At 59.2% G+C, this 17,092-nt stretch overlaps 1 protein-coding gene across 1 annotated transcript in view; it reads left to right on the top strand.

Moving 5' to 3' along the window:
* The window catches only part of LOC132394795 (uncharacterized), a 55,264-nt gene that overhangs the window by 10,167 nt on the left and 28,005 nt on the right, over positions 1-17,092 (top strand). Inside the window, exons 4-8 of the mRNA XM_059971202.1 lie at positions 4,686-4,949; positions 5,304-5,411; positions 12,200-12,232; positions 12,940-12,981; positions 13,962-14,116. Coding sequence (XP_059827185.1) covers positions 4,686-4,949; positions 5,304-5,411; positions 12,200-12,232; positions 12,940-12,981; positions 13,962-14,116 — 602 coding nt within the window. The remainder of the gene's footprint in view (positions 1-4,685; positions 4,950-5,303; positions 5,412-12,199; positions 12,233-12,939; positions 12,982-13,961; positions 14,117-17,092) is intronic.

Genomic DNA, 17,092 nt, shown 5'->3' with positions numbered 1-17,092 from the left:
GGATCTCTCCCCGTCCCTGTCCCCGTCTGGGTGCGGATCTCTCCCCGTCCCTGTCCCCGTCTGGGTGCGGATCTCTCCCCGTCCCTGTCCCTGTCCCCGTCTGGGTGCGGATCTCTCCCCGTCCCAGTCCCCCTGTCTGGGTGCGGATCTCTCCCCGTCCCAATCCCAGTCCCCCTGTCTGGGTGCGGATCTCTCCCCGTCCCTGTCCCCGTCTGGGTGCGGATCTCTCCCCGTCCCTGTCCCCGTCTGGGTGCGGATCTCTCCCCGTCCCTGTCCCCGTCTGGGTGCGGAGCTCTCCCCGTCCCTGTACCAGTCCCCCCGTCCGGGTGCGGAGCTCTCCCCGTCCCTGTACCAGTCCCCCCGTCCGGGTGCGGAGCTCTCCCCGTCCCTGTACCAGTCCCCCCGTCCGGGTGCGGAGCTCTCCCCGTCCCTGTACCAGTCCCCCCGTCCGGGTGCGGAGCTCTCCCCGTCCCTGTACCAGTCCCCCCGTCCGGGTGCGGAGCTCTCCCCGTCCCTGTACCAGTCCCCCCGTCCGGGTGCGGAGCTCTCCCCGTCCCTGTACCAGTCCCCCCCGTCCGGGTGCGGAGCTCTCCCCGTCCCTGTACCAGTCCCCCCGTCCGGGTGCGGAGCTCTCCCCGTCCCTGTACCAGTCCCCCCGTCCGGGTGCGGAGCTCTCCCCGTCCCTGTACCAGTCCCCCCGTCCGGGTGCGGAGCTCTCCCCGTCCCTGTACCAGTCCCCCCGTCCGGGTGCGGAGCTCTCCCCGTCCCTGTACCAGTCCCCCCGTCCGGGTGCGGAGCTCTCCCCGTCCCTGTACCAGTCCCCCCGTCCGGGTGCGGAGCTCTCCCCGTCCCTGTACCAGTCCCCCCGTCCGGGTGCGGAGCTCTCCCCGTCCCTGTACCAGTCCCCCCGTCCGGGTGCGGAGCTCTCCCCGTCCCTGTACCAGTCCCCCCGTCCGGGTGCGGAGCTCTCCCCGTCCCTGTACCAGTCCCCCCGTCCGGGTGCGGAGCTCTCCCCGTCCCTGTACCAGTCCCCCCGTCCGGGTGCGGAGCTCTCCCCGTCCCTGTACCAGTCCCCCCGTCCGGGTGCGGAGCTCTCCCCGTCCCTGTACCAGTCCCCCCGTCCGGGTGCGGAGCTCTCCCCGTCCCTGTACCAGTCCCCCCGTCCGGGTGCGGAGCTCTCCCCGTCCCTGTACCAGTCCCCCCGTCCGGGTGCGGAGCTCTCCCCGTCCCTGTACCAGTCCCCCCGTCCGGGTGCGGAGCTCTCCCCGTCCCTGTACCAGTCCCCCCGTCCGGGTGCGGAGCTCTCCCCGTCCCTGTACCAGTCCCCCCGTCCGGGTGCGGAGCTCTCCCCGTCCCTGTACCAGTCCCCCCGTCCGGGTGCGGAGCTCTCCCCGTCCCTGTACCAGTCCCCCCGTCCGGGTGCGGAGCTCTCCCCGTCCCTGTACCAGTCCCCCCGTCCGGGTGCGGAGCTCTCCCCGTCCCTGTACCAGTCCCCCCGTCCGGGTGCGGAGCTCTCCCCGTCCCTGTACCAGTCCCCCCGTCCGGGTGCGGAGCTCTCCCCGTCCCTGTACCAGTCCCCCCGTCCGGGTGCGGAGCTCTCCCCGTCCCTGTACCAGTCCCCCCGTCCGGGTGCGGAGCTCTCCCCGTCCCTGTACCAGTCCCCCCGTCCGGGTGCGGAGCTCTCCCCGTCCCTGTACCAGTCCCCCCGTCCGGGTGCGGAGCTCTCCCCGTCCCTGTACCAGTCCCCCCGTCCGGGTGCGGAGCTCTCCCCGTCCCTGTACCAGTCCCCCCCGTCCGGGTGCGGAGCTCTCCCCGTCCCTGTACCAGTCCCCCCGTCCGGGTGCGGAGCTCTCCCCGTCCCTGTACCAGTCCCCCCCGTCCGGGTGCGGAGCTCTCCCCGTCCCTGTACCAGTCCCCCCGTCCGGGTGCGGAGCTCTCCCCGTCCCTGTACCAGTCCCCCCGTCCGGGTGCGGAGCTCTCCCCGTCCCTGTACCAGTCCCCCCGTCCGGGTGCGGAGCTCTCCCCGTCCCTGTACCAGTCCCCCCGTCCGGGTGCGGAGCTCTCCCCGTCCCTGTACCAGTCCCCCCGTCCGGGTGCGGAGCTCTCCCCGTCCCTGTACCAGTCCCCCCGTCCGGGTGCGGAGCTCTCCCCGTCCCTGTACCAGTCCCCCCGTCCGGGTGCGGAGCTCTCCCCGTCCCTGTACCAGTCCCCCCGTCCGGGTGCGGAGCTCTCCCCGTCCCTGTACCAGTCCCCCCGTCCGGGTGCGGAGCTCTCCCCGTCCCTGTACCAGTCCCCCCGTCCGGGTGCGGAGCTCTCCCCGTCCCTGTACCAGTCCCCCCGTCCGGGTGCGGAGCTCTCCCCGTCCCTGTACCAGTCCCCCCGTCCGGGTGCGGAGCTCTCCCCGTCCCTGTACCAGTCCCCCCGTCCGGGTGCGGAGCTCTCCCCGTCCCTGTACCAGTCCCCCCGTCCGGGTGCGGAGCTCTCCCCGTCCCTGTACCAGTCCCCCCGTCCGGGTGCGGAGCTCTCCCCGTCCCTGTACCAGTCCCCCCGTCCGGGTGCGGAGCTCTCCCCGTCCCTGTACCAGTCCCCCCGTCCGGGTGCGGAGCTCTCCCCGTCCCTGTACCAGTCCCCCCGTCCGGGTGCGGAGCTCTCCCCGTCCCTGTACCAGTCCCCCCGTCCGGGTGCGGAGCTCTCCCCGTCCCTGTACCAGTCCCCCCGTCCGGGTGCGGAGCTCTCCCCGTCCCTGTACCAGTCCCCCCGTCCGGGTGCGGAGCTCTCCCCGTCCCTGTACCAGTCCCCCCGTCCGGGTGCGGAGCTCTCCCCGTCCCTGTACCAGTCCCCCCGTCCGGGTGCGGAGCTCTCCCCGTCCCTGTACCAGTCCCCCCGTCCGGGTGCGGAGCTCTCCCCGTCCCTGTACCAGTCCCCCCGTCCGGGTGCGGAGCTCTCCCCGTCCCTGTACCAGTCCCCCCGTCCGGGTGCGGAGCTCTCCCCGTCCCTGTACCAGTCCCCCCGTCCGGGTGCGGAGCTCTCCCCGTCCCTGTACCAGTCCCCCCGTCCGGGTGCGGAGCTCTCCCCGTCCCTGTACCAGTCCCCCCGTCCGGGTGCGGAGCTCTCCCCGTCCCTGTACCAGTCCCCCCGTCCGGGTGCGGAGCTCTCCCCGTCCCTGTACCAGTCCCCCCGTCCGGGTGCGGAGCTCTCCCCGTCCCTGTACCAGTCCCCCCGTCCGGGTGCGGAGCTCTCCCCGTCCCTGTACCAGTCCCCCCGTCCGGGTGCGGAGCTCTCCCCGTCCCTGTACCAGTCCCCCCGTCCGGGTGCGGAGCTCTCCCCGTCCCTGTACCAGTCCCCCCGTCCGGGTGCGGAGCTCTCCCCGTCCCTGTACCAGTCCCCCCGTCCGGGTGCGGAGCTCTCCCCGTCCCTGTACCAGTCCCCCCGTCCGGGTGCGGAGCTCTCCCCGTCCCTGTACCAGTCCCCCCGTCCGGGTGCGGAGCTCTCCCCGTCCCTGTACCAGTCCCCCCGTCCGGGTGCGGAGCTCTCCCCGTCCCTGTACCAGTCCCCCCGTCCGGGTGCGGAGCTCTCCCCGTCCCTGTACCAGTCCCCCCGTCCGGGTGCGGAGCTCTCCCCGTCCCTGTACCAGTCCCCCCGTCCGGGTGCGGAGCTCTCCCCGTCCCTGTACCAGTCCCCCCGTCCGGGTGCGGAGCTCTCCCCGTCCCTGTACCAGTCCCCCCGTCCGGGTGCGGAGCTCTCCCCGTCCCTGTACCAGTCCCCCCGTCCGGGTGCGGAGCTCTCCCCGTCCCTGTACCAGTCCCCCCGTCCGGGTGCGGAGCTCTCCCCGTCCCTGTACCAGTCCCCCCGTCCGGGTGCGGAGCTCTCCCCGTCCCTGTACCAGTCCCCCCGTCCGGGTGCGGAGCTCTCCCCGTCCCTGTACCAGTCCCCCCGTCCGGGTGCGGAGCTCTCCCCGTCCCTGTACCAGTCCCCCCGTCCGGGTGCGGAGCTCTCCCCGTCCCTGTACCAGTCCCCCCGTCCGGGTGCGGAGCTCTCCCCGTCCCTGTACCAGTCCCCCCGTCCGGGTGCGGGCTCTCCCCGTCCCTCTCCCTGTCCCCCCGTCCGGGTGCGGGCTCTCCCCGTCCCTCTCCCTGTCCCCCCGTCCGGGTGCGGGCTCTCCCTCTCCCTGTCCCCCCCGTCCGGGTGCGGGCTCTCCCTCTCCCTGTCCCCCCCGTCCGGGTGCGGGCTCTCCCTCTCCCTGTCCCCCCGTCCGGGTGCGGGCTCTCCCTCTCCCTGTCCCCCCGTCCGGGTGCGGGCTCTCCCCGTCCCTCTCCCTGTCCCCCCGTCCGGGTGCGGGCTCTCCCCGTCCCTCTCCCTGTCCCCCCGTCCGGGTGCGGGCTCTCCCCGTCCCTCTCCCTGTCCCCCCGTCCGGGTGCGGGCTCTCCCCGTCCCTCTCCCTGTCCCCCCGTCCGGGTGCGGGCTCTCCCCGTCCCTCTCCCTGTCCCCCCGTCCGGGTGCGGGCTCTCCCTCTCCCTGTCCCCCCGTCCGGGTGCGGGCTCTCCCTCTCCCTGTCCCCCCGTCCGGGTGCGGGCTCTCCCTCTCCCTGTCCCCCCGTCCGGGTGCGGGCTCTCCCTCTCCCTCTGTCCGGGTGCGGAGCTCTCCCTGACCCCAGATCCTGCTCTCACTCATCTTCCTTTCCCCAGTGGCTCCCCAGGTGACGTTCACGCCTTTGGACCACAGCCAGCACCTCTCCTGCTTGGCCACCGGCTTCCACCCCCCATCCATCGAGGTGACTCTGTGGCGGAACGGGACCATCTTACACGAGGCCTACTCCAGCGGGCTGCTGCTCAATCACGACGGCACCCACCAGATCCGGAAGTGGGTGCAGGTCGATCCTGCAGACCCGGGCCCGTTCTCCTGCCGGGTGGAGCACGGCGGACTGGAGGATGCCCTCACCCTGATTTACGGTGAGTTGATCAGTCAGCTTGAGGGAGGGTCTGAGTGCACTCACAGGTGGGGAGGGGTCTGAAGGTGCCCACAGCGGTGCACCGACACTTTCCAAAGGGAGGTGGAGACCAGGCTGCCCTGTGACAGGGCAGAGCAGAGCTGCTAAAGATCGGTGGGTTATTCCAGAGCGGGTTGGTGCATTCTGTATTCTGACATGTGGCCAGATCTTGGTCATTACAGTCAAGTGTCCTGTGTTATTAGAGTAGTAGCCAGTGCTTCTGGGCACATTACTTAATGGGGAGGTGTAGCCAGTGTGGTGTTCCCCTGGTGATTGTGGCCTCTGTGTAACTGTGAACCTCCTGTTCCATCTCCAGTCCTCTCCCCAGACCGTGAAGCTCAACCCTGGATCCCATTAATGGTGGGGCTCCTGGTCACCATCCTGGTTCTCACCATCATCATTGGTGCTGTGTACAGGTGGCGAGGTAGGGCTTGAGAGAACTGAGCATGGGGGTGGGGGAGATGAGGAGGATGTGTTGGGAGTGTGAGGGTTCTCAGAGGAGGGTTGGAGCGATGAGGAGGATGTGTTGAGGGGAGAGTGAGGGTTCTCAGTGGAGGGTTGGAGAGATGGGGAGGATGAGTTGAGGGGAGAGTGAGGGTTCTCGGAGGAGGGTTGGAGAGATGGGGAGGATGTGTTGAGGGGAGAGTGAGGGTTTTCAGAGGAGGGTTGGAGAGATGGGGAGGATGTGTTGGGAGAGTGAGGGTTCTCAGAGGAGGGTTGGAGAGATGGGGAGGGAGGGGAAAGTGAGGGTTCCCAGAGGAGGGTTGAGAGAGATGGGGAGGATGTGTTGAGGGGAGAGTGAGGGTTCTCAGAGGAGGGTTGGAGAGATGGGGAGGATGTGTTGAGGGGAGAGTGAGGGTTCTCAGTGAAGGGTTTCAGAGATGGGGAGGATGTGTTGTGGGGGGAGTGAGGGTTCTCAGAGGAGGGTTGGAGAGATGGGGAGGATGTGTTGGGGGAGAGTGAGGGTTCTCAGAGGAGGGTTGGAGAGATGGGGAGGATGTGTTGAGGGGAGAGTGAGGGTTCTCAGAGGAGGGTTGGAGAGATGGGGAGGATTTGTTGGGGGAGAGTGAGGGTTCTCAGTGAAGGGTTGGAGAGATGGGGAGGATGTGTTGAGGGGAGAGTGAGGGTTCTCGGAGGAGGGTTGGAGAGATGGGGAGGGTGTGTTGTGGGGGGAGTGAGGGTTCTCAGAGGAGGGTTGGAGAGATGGGGAGGATGTGTTGAGGGGAGAGTGAGGGTTTTCAGAGGAGGGTTGGAGAGATGGGGAGGATGTGTTGGGAGAGTGAGGGTTCTCAGAGGAGGGTTGGAGAGATGGGGAGGGAGGGGAAAGTGAGGGTTCCCAGAGGAGGGTTGAGAGAGATGGGGAGGATGTGTTGAGGGGAGAGTGAGGGTTCTCAGAGGAGGGTTGGAGAGATGGGGAGGATGTGTTGAGGGGAGAGTGAGGGTTCTCAGTGAAGGGTTTCAGAGATGGGGAGGATGTGTTGTGGGGGGAGTGAGGGTTCTCAGAGGAGGGTTGGAGAGATGGGGAGGATGTGTTGGGGGAGAGTGAGGGTTCTCCGAGGAGGGTGGGAGAGATGGGGAGGGTGTGTTGTGGGGGGAGTGAGGGTTCTCAGTGGAGGGTTGCAGAGATGGGGAGGATGTGTTGAGGGGAGAGTGGGGGTTCTCAGTGAAGGGTTGGAGAGATGGGGAGGGTGTGTTGGGGGAGAGAGAGGGTTCTCAGAGTAGGGTTGGGGAGATGGGGAGGATGTGTTGAGGGGAGAGTGAGGGTTCTCAGAGGAGGGTTGGGGAGATGGGGAGGATGTGTTGGGGGAGTGAGGGTTCTCAGAGGAGGGTTGGAGAGATGGGGAGGATATGTTGTGGGGGGAGTGAGGGTTCTCCGAGAAGGGTTGGAGAGATGGGGAGGGTGTGTTGTGGGGGAAGTGAGGGTTCTCAGAGGAGGGTTGGAGAGATGGGGAGGATGTGTTGGGAGAGTGAGGGTTCTCAGAGGAGGGTTGCAGAGAAGGGGAGGATGTGTTGTGGGAGAGTGTGGGTTCTCCGAGGAGGTTTGGGAGAGTTGGGAAAATGGGTTGGGAGAGATGGGGAGGATATGTTGAGGGAAAGTGAGGGTACTCCGAGGAGGGTTGGAGAGATGGGGAGGATGTGTTGAGGGGAGAGTGAGGGTTCTCAGAGGAGGGTTGGAGAGATGGGTAAGATGTGTTAGGGGAGAGTGTGGGTTCTCCGAGGAGGTTTGGGAGAGTTGGGAAAATGGGTTGGGAGAGATGGGGATGATGTGTTGAGGGAAAGTGAGGGTTCTCAGGAGGATTGGAGAGATGTGGAGGATGTGTTGTTGGGGGAGTGAGTTCTCAGAGGAGGGTTGGTGAGATGGGGAGGATGTGTTGGGGGAGAGTGAGGGTTCTCAGCGGAGGGTTGGAGAGATGGGGAGGATGTGTTGTGGGGGGAGTGAGGGTTCTCAGAGGAGGGTTGGAGAGATGGGGAGGATGTGTTGTGGGGGGAGTGAGGATTCTCAGAGGAGGGTTGGAGAGATGGGGAGGATGTGTTGTGGGGGGAGTGAGGGTTCTCAGAGGAGGGTTGGAGAGATGGGGAGGATGTGGGGGGAGAGTGAGGGTTCTCAGAGGAGGGTTGGGGAGATGGGGAGAATGTGTTGTGGGAGAGTGAGGGTTCTCAGAGGAGGGTTGCAGAGATGGGGAGGATGTGTTGAGGGGAGAGTGAGGGTTCTCAGAGGAGGGTTGGAGAGATGGGGAGGGTGTGTTGAGGGGAGAGTGAGGGTTCTCGGAGGAGGGTTGGAGAGATGGGGGAGGATGTGTTGAGGGGGGAGTGAGGGTTCTCAGAGGAGGGTTGCAGAGATGGGGAGGGTGTGTTGTGGGGGGAGTGAGGGTTCTCAGAGGAGGGTTGGGAGAGATGGGGAGGATGTGTTGGGAGAGTGAGGGTTCTCGGAGGAGGGTTGCAGAGAAGGGGAGGATGTGTTGGAGAGTGAGGGTTCTCAGAGGAGGGTTGCAGAGAAGGGGAGGATGTGTTGGGGGAGAGTGACGGTTCTCAGAGGAGGGTTGGGAGAGATGGGGAGGATGTGTTGGGGGAGAGTGACGGTTCTCAGAGGAGGGTTGGGGAGATGGGGAGGGTGTGTTGTGGGGGGAGTGAGGGTTCTCCGAGGAGGGTTGCAGAGAAGGGGAGGATGTGTTGGGGGAGAGTGACGGTTCTCAGAGGAGGGTTGGGGAGATGGGGAGGATGTGGGGGGAGAGTGAGGGTTCTCCGAGGAGGGTTGCAGAGAAGGGGAGGATGTGTTGGGGGAGAGTGTGGGTTCTCTGAGGAGGTTTGGGAGAGTTGGGGAGAATGGGTTGGGAGAGATGGGGACGATGTGTTGAGGGAGAGTGAGGGTTCTCAGGAAGATTGGAGAGATGTGGAGGATGTGTTGGGGGGAGAGTGAGAGTTCTCAGAGCAGGGTTGTGGAGATGGGGAGGATGTGTTGGGAGAGTGAGGGTTCTCATTGGAGGGTTGGAGAGATGGGGAGGATGTGTTGGGGGGGAGTGAGGGTTCTCAGTGGAGGGTTGGAGAGATGGGGAGGATGTGTTGACGGGGGAGTGAGGGTTCTCGGAGGAGGGTTGGAGAGATGGGGAGGATGTGTTGGGGGAGTGAGGGTTCTCAGAGGAGGGTTGGAGAGATGGGGAGGATGTGTTGGGAGAGTGAGGGTTCTCAGAGGAGGGTTGGAGAGATGGGGAGGGAGGGGAAAGTGAGGGTTCCCAGAGGAGGGTTGAGAGAGATGGGGAGGATGTGTTGAGGGGAGAGTGAGGGTTCTCAGAGGAGGGTTGGAGAGATGGGGAGGATGTGTTGAGGGGAGAGTGAGGGTTCTCAGTGAAGGGTTTCAGAGATGGGGAGGATGTGTTGTGGGGGGAGTGAGGGTTCTCAGAGGAGGGTTGGAGAGATGGGGAGGATGTGTTGGGGGAGAGTGAGGGTTCTCAGAGGAGGGTTGGAGAGATGGGGAGGATGTGTTGAGGGGAGAGTGAGGGTTCTCAGAGGAGGGTTGGAGAGATGGGGAGGATTTGTTGGGGGAGAGTGAGGGTTCTCAGTGAAGGGTTGGAGAGATGGGGAGGATGTGTTGAGGGGAGAGTGAGGGTTCTCGGAGGAGGGTTGGAGAGATGGGGAGGGTGTGTTGTGGGGGGAGTGAGGGTTCTCAGAGGAGGGTTGGAGAGATGGGGAGGATGTGTTGAGGGGAGAGTGAGGGTTTTCAGAGGAGGGTTGGAGAGATGGGGAGGATGTGTTGGGAGAGTGAGGGTTCTCAGAGGAGGGTTGGAGAGATGGGGAGGGAGGGGAAAGTGAGGGTTCCCAGAGGAGGGTTGAGAGAGATGGGGAGGATGTGTTGAGGGGAGAGTGAGGGTTCTCAGAGGAGGGTTGGAGAGATGGGGAGGATGTGTTGAGGGGAGAGTGAGGGTTCTCAGTGAAGGGTTTCAGAGATGGGGAGGATGTGTTGTGGGGGGAGTGAGGGTTCTCAGAGGAGGGTTGGAGAGATGGGGAGGATGTGTTGGGGGAGAGTGAGGGTTCTCCGAGGAGGGTGGGAGAGATGGGGAGGGTGTGTTGTGGGGGGAGTGAGGGTTCTCAGTGGAGGGTTGCAGAGATGGGGAGGATGTGTTGAGGGGAGAGTGGGGGTTCTCAGTGAAGGGTTGGAGAGATGGGGAGGGTGTGTTGGGGGAGAGAGAGGGTTCTCAGAGTAGGGTTGGGGAGATGGGGAGGATGTGTTGAGGGGAGAGTGAGGGTTCTCAGAGGAGGGTTGGGGAGATGGGGAGGATGTGTTGGGGGAGTGAGGGTTCTCAGAGGAGGGTTGGAGAGATGGGGAGGATATGTTGTGGGGGGAGTGAGGGTTCTCCGAGAAGGGTTGGAGAGATGGGGAGGGTGTGTTGTGGGGGAAGTGAGGGTTCTCAGAGGAGGGTTGGAGAGATGGGGAGGATGTGTTGGGAGAGTGAGGGTTCTCAGAGGAGGGTTGCAGAGAAGGGGAGGATGTGTTGTGGGAGAGTGTGGGTTCTCCGAGGAGGTTTGGGAGAGTTGGGAAAATGGGTTGGGAGAGATGGGGAGGATATGTTGAGGGAAAGTGAGGGTACTCCGAGGAGGGTTGGAGAGATGGGGAGGATGTGTTGAGGGGAGAGTGAGGGTTCTCAGAGGAGGGTTGGAGAGATGGGTAAGATGTGTTAGGGGAGAGTGTGGGTTCTCCGAGGAGGTTTGGGAGAGTTGGGAAAATGGGTTGGGAGAGATGGGGATGATGTGTTGAGGGAAAGTGAGGGTTCTCAGGAGGATTGGAGAGATGTGGAGGATGTGTTGTTGGGGGAGTGAGTTCTCAGAGGAGGGTTGGTGAGATGGGGAGGATGTGTTGGGGGAGAGTGAGGGTTCTCAGCGGAGGGTTGGAGAGATGGGGAGGATGTGTTGTGGGGGGAGTGAGGGTTCTCAGAGGAGGGTTGGAGAGATGGGGAGGATGTGTTGTGGGGGGAGTGAGGATTCTCAGAGGAGGGTTGGAGAGATGGGGAGGATGTGTTGTGGGGGGAGTGAGGGTTCTCAGAGGAGGGTTGGAGAGATGGGGAGGATGTGGGGGGAGAGTGAGGGTTCTCAGAGGAGGGTTGGGGAGATGGGGAGAATGTGTTGTGGGAGAGTGAGGGTTCTCAGAGGAGGGTTGCAGAGATGGGGAGGATGTGTTGAGGGGAGAGTGAGGGTTCTCAGAGGAGGGTTGGAGAGATGGGGAGGGTGTGTTGAGGGGAGAGTGAGGGTTCTCGGAGGAGGGTTGGAGAGATGGGGGAGGATGTGTTGAGGGGGGAGTGAGGGTTCTCAGAGGAGGGTTGCAGAGATGGGGAGGGTGTGTTGTGGGGGGAGTGAGGGTTCTCAGAGGAGGGTTGGGAGAGATGGGGAGGATGTGTTGGGAGAGTGAGGGTTCTCGGAGGAGGGTTGCAGAGAAGGGGAGGATGTGTTGGAGAGTGAGGGTTCTCAGAGGAGGGTTGCAGAGAAGGGGAGGATGTGTTGGGGGAGAGTGACGGTTCTCAGAGGAGGGTTGGGAGAGATGGGGAGGATGTGTTGGGGGAGAGTGACGGTTCTCAGAGGAGGGTTGGGGAGATGGGGAGGGTGTGTTGTGGGGGGAGTGAGGGTTCTCCGAGGAGGGTTGCAGAGAAGGGGAGGATGTGTTGGGGGAGAGTGACGGTTCTCAGAGGAGGGTTGGGGAGATGGGGAGGATGTGGGGGGAGAGTGAGGGTTCTCCGAGGAGGGTTGCAGAGAAGGGGAGGATGTGTTGGGGGAGAGTGTGGGTTCTCTGAGGAGGTTTGGGAGAGTTGGGGAGAATGGGTTGGGAGAGATGGGGACGATGTGTTGAGGGAGAGTGAGGGTTCTCAGGAAGATTGGAGAGATGTGGAGGATGTGTTGGGGGGAGAGTGAGAGTTCTCAGAGCAGGGTTGTGGAGATGGGGAGGATGTGTTGGGAGAGTGAGGGTTCTCATTGGAGGGTTGGAGAGATGGGGAGGATGTGTTGGGGGGGAGTGAGGGTTCTCAGTGGAGGGTTGGAGAGATGGGGAGGATGTGTTGACGGGGGAGTGAGGGTTCTCGGAGGAGGGTTGGAGAGATGGGGAGGATGTGTTGGGGGAGTGAGGGTTCTCAGAGGAGGGTTGGAGAGATGGGGAGGATATGTTGACGGGGGAGTGAGGGTTCTCAGTGGAGGATTGGAGAGATGTGGAGGATGTGTTGGGGGGAGAGTGAGAGTTCTCAGAGCAGGGTTGTGGAGATGGGGAGGATGTGTTGGGAGAGTGAGGGTTCTCAGAGGAGGGTTGGAGAGATGGGGAGGATGTGTTGACGGGGGAGTGAGGGTTCTCAGAGGAGGGTTGGAGAGATGGGGAGGATGTGTTGGGGGGGAGTGAGGGTTCTCAGTGGAGGGTTGGAGAGATGGGGAGGATGTGTTGGGGGGGAGTGAGGGTTCTCAGTGGAGGGTTGGAGAGATGGGGAGGATGTGTTGACGGGGAGTGAGGGTTCTCGGAGGAGGGTTGGAGAGATGGGGAGGATGTGTTGACGGGGGAGTGAGGGTTCTCAGAGGAGGGTTGGAGAGATGGGGAGGATGTGTTGAGGGGAGAGTGAGGGTTCTCGGAGGAGGGTCGGAGAGTTGGGGATGGGAGTGTGAGGATTTTAAAGGGGGGTTTTCTGTGGGGTCAGTTTTGTCTAACCCAATCCATCAGCCCCACTCACCGTCTCCTTGTTTTTGCAGAGGGAGTGAAGAGGACCTACGTTGCCACACAGAGTAAGCTCAATATCGATGCTCCTCTCCTAACCCTTGATTATGCGACGATAAGCTCCTCGTGGGTCTGTGTGTCCGTCTCTCCCTCTCTCGGTGGAGCCGTGAGATGTTACCATAGGGGGTGGGATTCCCAACTCAGGGAAGATCAGAGCAGTTCATCTCAGTGGTCCCAGAATGGGGAATGTTGCTGCTGAGGGTTGAATAGAGAAGCCAGGTTGCTGTTTAGGGAACAGAGAAGGGTGAGACATGGATTAAAGATGAAGTGTGTGGGGCACATGGGGAGGGACTGTTCCCACTGCAGGGGTGGTCAGGAACTTGGGGTCAGAGAATGTTTCTGATCAGCCAAAGAATCAAGTGTGGTCTGGGGAAATAGGCATGCAAGTAAGTTGTCAGAGTTGGGGAATACCGACCCTAGGAGATGTGGAGCTGAGCGCCCACTCCCTCCCCCCCCCCCCCCCCGCAGGGCACGGGGAGCAGAGCGGACACCCAGCCGCTAGGGCTGGGGACATACAGAAAGGGATTAGTGTGCGTAATGGTCTCTTATCATTGAGCATCTACTGTGGTGCTCTCTCTATTTCCAAATGCCTCTCACTGATTCTTTCCCAGTCCACAGACAGTGTCTCCCTACCTGAATCCCTCTCTCCTACCCCCTCTCTGTCCCTCCATCCCTGACGGTGAACAGATTCTAACTCTTGCCCCTCCATTCACAGCCACAGAAGATGCAGGATCCTCGGCCAGTTCCCTCGGCAATACTTGAGGTAGGAATGGTGTTGATTGACACTCGGCGCCCAACTGGCTCATTCCAGGTGCCCCTTCTTTGCCTCCGTTGTGTGGGTAAGGGGTAGAAAATTGGAATGTGGGGCTAGTGAGGCAATGAGATTACTTCATCAGCTGGTATGCACTAAATGGGCCAAATAGTCTCCTTCAATAGTGTAAGGAAATATTGAACTATATAAAATATCTTCAATTTCTTTAATTCCTCTAAAATCCAATGATCTATTGAACCCAGTCATGTCTACAACTGGTGTAGACCCTGACAGCAAGGAAGCCTGTCCTTAGCATTCACAGTCTTGACCAACATCCCAGTAAACTTTTCCTATCCATGTACCTGGCCAAATGTCTTCCAAATGTTATAGTACCTGCCTCAACCATTTCCTCTGGCAGCTCTGTGTCTTGACGTTGCCCCTCTGCTCCCTTTTAATTAACCATATAACAATTACAGCACAGAAACAGGCCATCTTGGCCCTTCTAGTCCGTGCCGATGCTTACTCTCACCTAGTCCCACTGGCCCGCACTCAGCCCATAACCCTCCATTCCTTTCCTGTCCATGTACCTATCCAGTTTTACTTTAAATGACAATACCGAACCTGCCTCTACCATTTCTGCTGGAATCTCATTCCACACAGCTACCACTCGCTGAGTAAAGAAATTCCCCCTCGTGTTACCCTTAAACTTTTGCCCCCTAACTCTCAACTCATGTCCTCTTGTTTTCTCTCTCACCTTTAAACTCTGCCCTCTGGTTTTTGATTCCCTTTTCCCGGGTCTGATGGGCTTCACTGGGATTAGGGGTGTAGGGGTAGGGGTTGCCACTGATGGGGTGCTAGTGATGGAAGGAGAGGGATGGTGGAAGGGGAGAGGGAGGGGTGGGGAATGGGGTGGTGCACAGGAAGTCCAGTTGACCCTGGGCCCAACAGTTTGCTTAACTCTCATGTGACTGATCTCTCTTCCGCAGTGATCTCTCTGGCAGTCAGTGAGGACGAGAGGTTGACTGGGGAGAGGACTGAGAGAACTTCTCAGCTCATCGCTTCAAGTCAAGGCTGCTTGATTCTGGATTGGGTCTCCATGGATCTGTGGTGGTCCCATCAGCTCCCGCACGCCTCCGTTACTGTACATAACATGCCAGATGTGTGGCGCTTACTTAAAAATCATGCCACCTGTCCAAACCTGTGTATCTGGTTCTGTGCAGAACCAGATGGGATTTGTCCACCTTCAGCACCCTCCGTCTCCACCCCCTCCTTTCCACATTGCCACAGCTTTTGTTTTCAAATCTTCCCCAATTCTAAGGGAGAGTCATTAGTTTAAAATGATGATCAATTCCTCCCCCTAATGCCTGGCTTCTGCACTCTCAACTGGAACCTTAGCCTGCCATTTGTAAACTCTCTGAGCCAGATAGTACATATGACCCAAGTGTGTTTTGGTGTGTCTCGTATTCCTGCTGTTATGTTGGTCCACTAAACTGTCAACAATTTAAAACCAGCACATCTTTCAAGGTAGGACCCTCAAGGGCTAGAGTGTGCTGTGGACAGTGATGATTGTAACTGTAAATAGTGTTATTTATGAAATATTTAAATGTGAATAGAGTATTGCTGTGATATTGTATCTATTTGAATAAACATAGCGATACAATTTTAAAAACAGCTGGTGTAGGTTTGATGGGCTGAATGGCCTTTTCTGTGTCAAGAGGAACCATGGGAAATTGGGATCACAGGTGTCCTATATTAACAAGCTTGGGTTTGGATTGATATCCTTTGGGTATTTTTGCTAGATTTGTTCAGCCGGGTTTAAAATAATTTGGCAGGGGGATGGGAACTGGAGTGATAGTGCTGAGGATGAGTTTACAAAAGAGGCCATGTGTAGTGAGACTCCTCGGAAGGGGAGACTGATGATAGGGCAAAATTGTAGTCAACAGGATGAGTTGCAATGTAAAAGCAGACAAAATTGAAAAGAATGAATACAGGACTGAAGGTGTTATATGTGATTGTGCGCAGTATACAGAATAAGGTAAATAAGCCTACAGCACAGGTACAGGTTGGCGTGTGTGATGTTGAAGGCATCACTGAGTCGTGGCTAAGGAAAGATGATCGAAATCACCCTCAAATCTGAGAAGGAGAAGCTGAAGTCAGATGTATCAGTATTACAGTGGAGTAAAGAGAATTACAGAAGCACGAGAGAGGAGTTGGCCAGAACTGATTGGAAAAGAACACTGGCAGGGATGACAGCAGAGCAGCAATGGCTGGAGTTTCTGGAAGCAACTTGGAAGGCACAGGATTCCTACATCCCAAAGAGAAAGAAGTATTCTGAAGGCAAGATGACATAACCGTAGCTAACAAGAGAAGTAAAAATCAATATAAAATCTAAAAAGGGGCTATAATAGTGAAAAACCTGTGGGAAGTTCGGGTTGGGATGTTTTCAAAGACCAACAGAAGGCAACTTAAAGTCATTAATTAAGAAGGTAAAGATGGAATATGAAAGTAAGTTAGCCAATAAGATGAAAGAGGATAACAGAAGTTTCCTCAGATCTATAACATGTAAAAGGAAGGCAAGAGTGGATATTGGACCACTGGAAAATGATGCTGGTGAGGTAGTAATGGGGGACAAGGACATGCTGGACAAACAGACTAAACATTTTGCATCAGTCTTCATTGTAGATGACACCAGCAGTGTGGTGGAATTTCTAGATGTAAGGGGTCAGAAGTGCGTAAAGTTGCCATTACTACGGAGAAGTTTCTTGGGAAACTGAAAGGTCTGAGAGCAAATTAATCACCTGAACCAGATGGGGTACACCTCAGGACTAGAATCTAAAAGCATGGATATAATGCAATGTTGAGATGTAATAAGGCATTGGTGAGGGCTCTCCTGGAGCATTGTGAGCAGTACTGGACCTCTTATCTTAGAAGGGACGTGCCGAAACTGGAGAGGATCAAAGCAGGTTCATGAAAACGATTCCAGGATTGAACCGCTTGTCACATGAAGAGTGTTTGATGGCTCTGGGCTTGCATTCACTAGAATTCAGAAGAATGAGGAGTCGCCTCATTGCTACCTATCAAATGGTGAGAGGCCTTGAAAGAGTGGTGTGGAGAGGATGCTTCAGGACCCCAGACAGTCCTCAGGCCCCAGGTGAGGCGACACTTCACCTGTGAGTCGGCTGGTGTGGTATACTGCGTCTGGTGTTCCCGGTGTGGCTTTTTATATATTGGTGAGACCCGACACAGACTGGGAGACTGTTTTGCTGAACACCTACACTCGGTCCGCCAGAGAAAGCAGGATCTCCCAGTGGCCACACATTTTAATTCCACGTCCCATCCCCATTCTGATATGTCTATCCATGGCCTCCTCTACTGTCAAGATGAAGCCACATTCAGGTTGGAGGAACAACACCTTATATACCAACTGGGTAGCCTCCAACCTGATGGCATGAACATTGACTTCTCTAACTTCCGTTAATGCCCCTCCTCCCTTCTTACCCCATCCCTGACATATTTAGTTGTTTTTTTCTCTCTCTCTGCCCATCACTCTGCCTGTTCTCCATCTCCCTCTGGTGCTCCCCCTCTCCCTTTCTTTCTCCTGAGGCCTCCCGTCCCACGATCGTTTCTCTTCTCCAGCTCTGTATCACTTTCACCAATCACCTTTCCAGCTCTTGGCTTCATCCTGCCCCCCCCCCCCGGGTCTTCTATTATTTTGCATTTCCCCCTTTCCCCCCCCCCCCCACTACTTTCAAATCTCTTGGTGTCTCTCCTTTCAGTTAGTCCTGACGCAAAGGGTCTCGGCCCGAAACGTCGACAGTGCTTCTCCTTATAGATGCTGCCTGGCCTGCTGCGTTCCACCAGCATTTTCTGTGTGATAATTGTTACTGAACTAGGGAAGGTTGAGTTACTGGCTGGGTCATCTGCTGTAATTCATAATCAAGATAATTTGAGCGAAGAAATTAAACAATGTTGGCATAAGGTTCTTGGTGAATACCCTGATGTGTTGGAAGGCAGTTGTAGCAACGATAGTAATAATGAAGTAGAGTTTTATTTGTGTGAATTAATGAAGGCTATTATTAATGCAGGTCAGACATCTCCAGGAAAGGATGATGTGTTA

This window comes from Hypanus sabinus, chromosome 5 (genome assembly GCF_030144855.1).
Source record: "Hypanus sabinus isolate sHypSab1 chromosome 5, sHypSab1.hap1, whole genome shotgun sequence".
NCBI lineage: Eukaryota > Metazoa > Chordata > Chondrichthyes > Myliobatiformes > Dasyatidae > Hypanus > Hypanus sabinus.
This window is presented reverse-complemented; position numbering and strand designations above follow the sequence as displayed.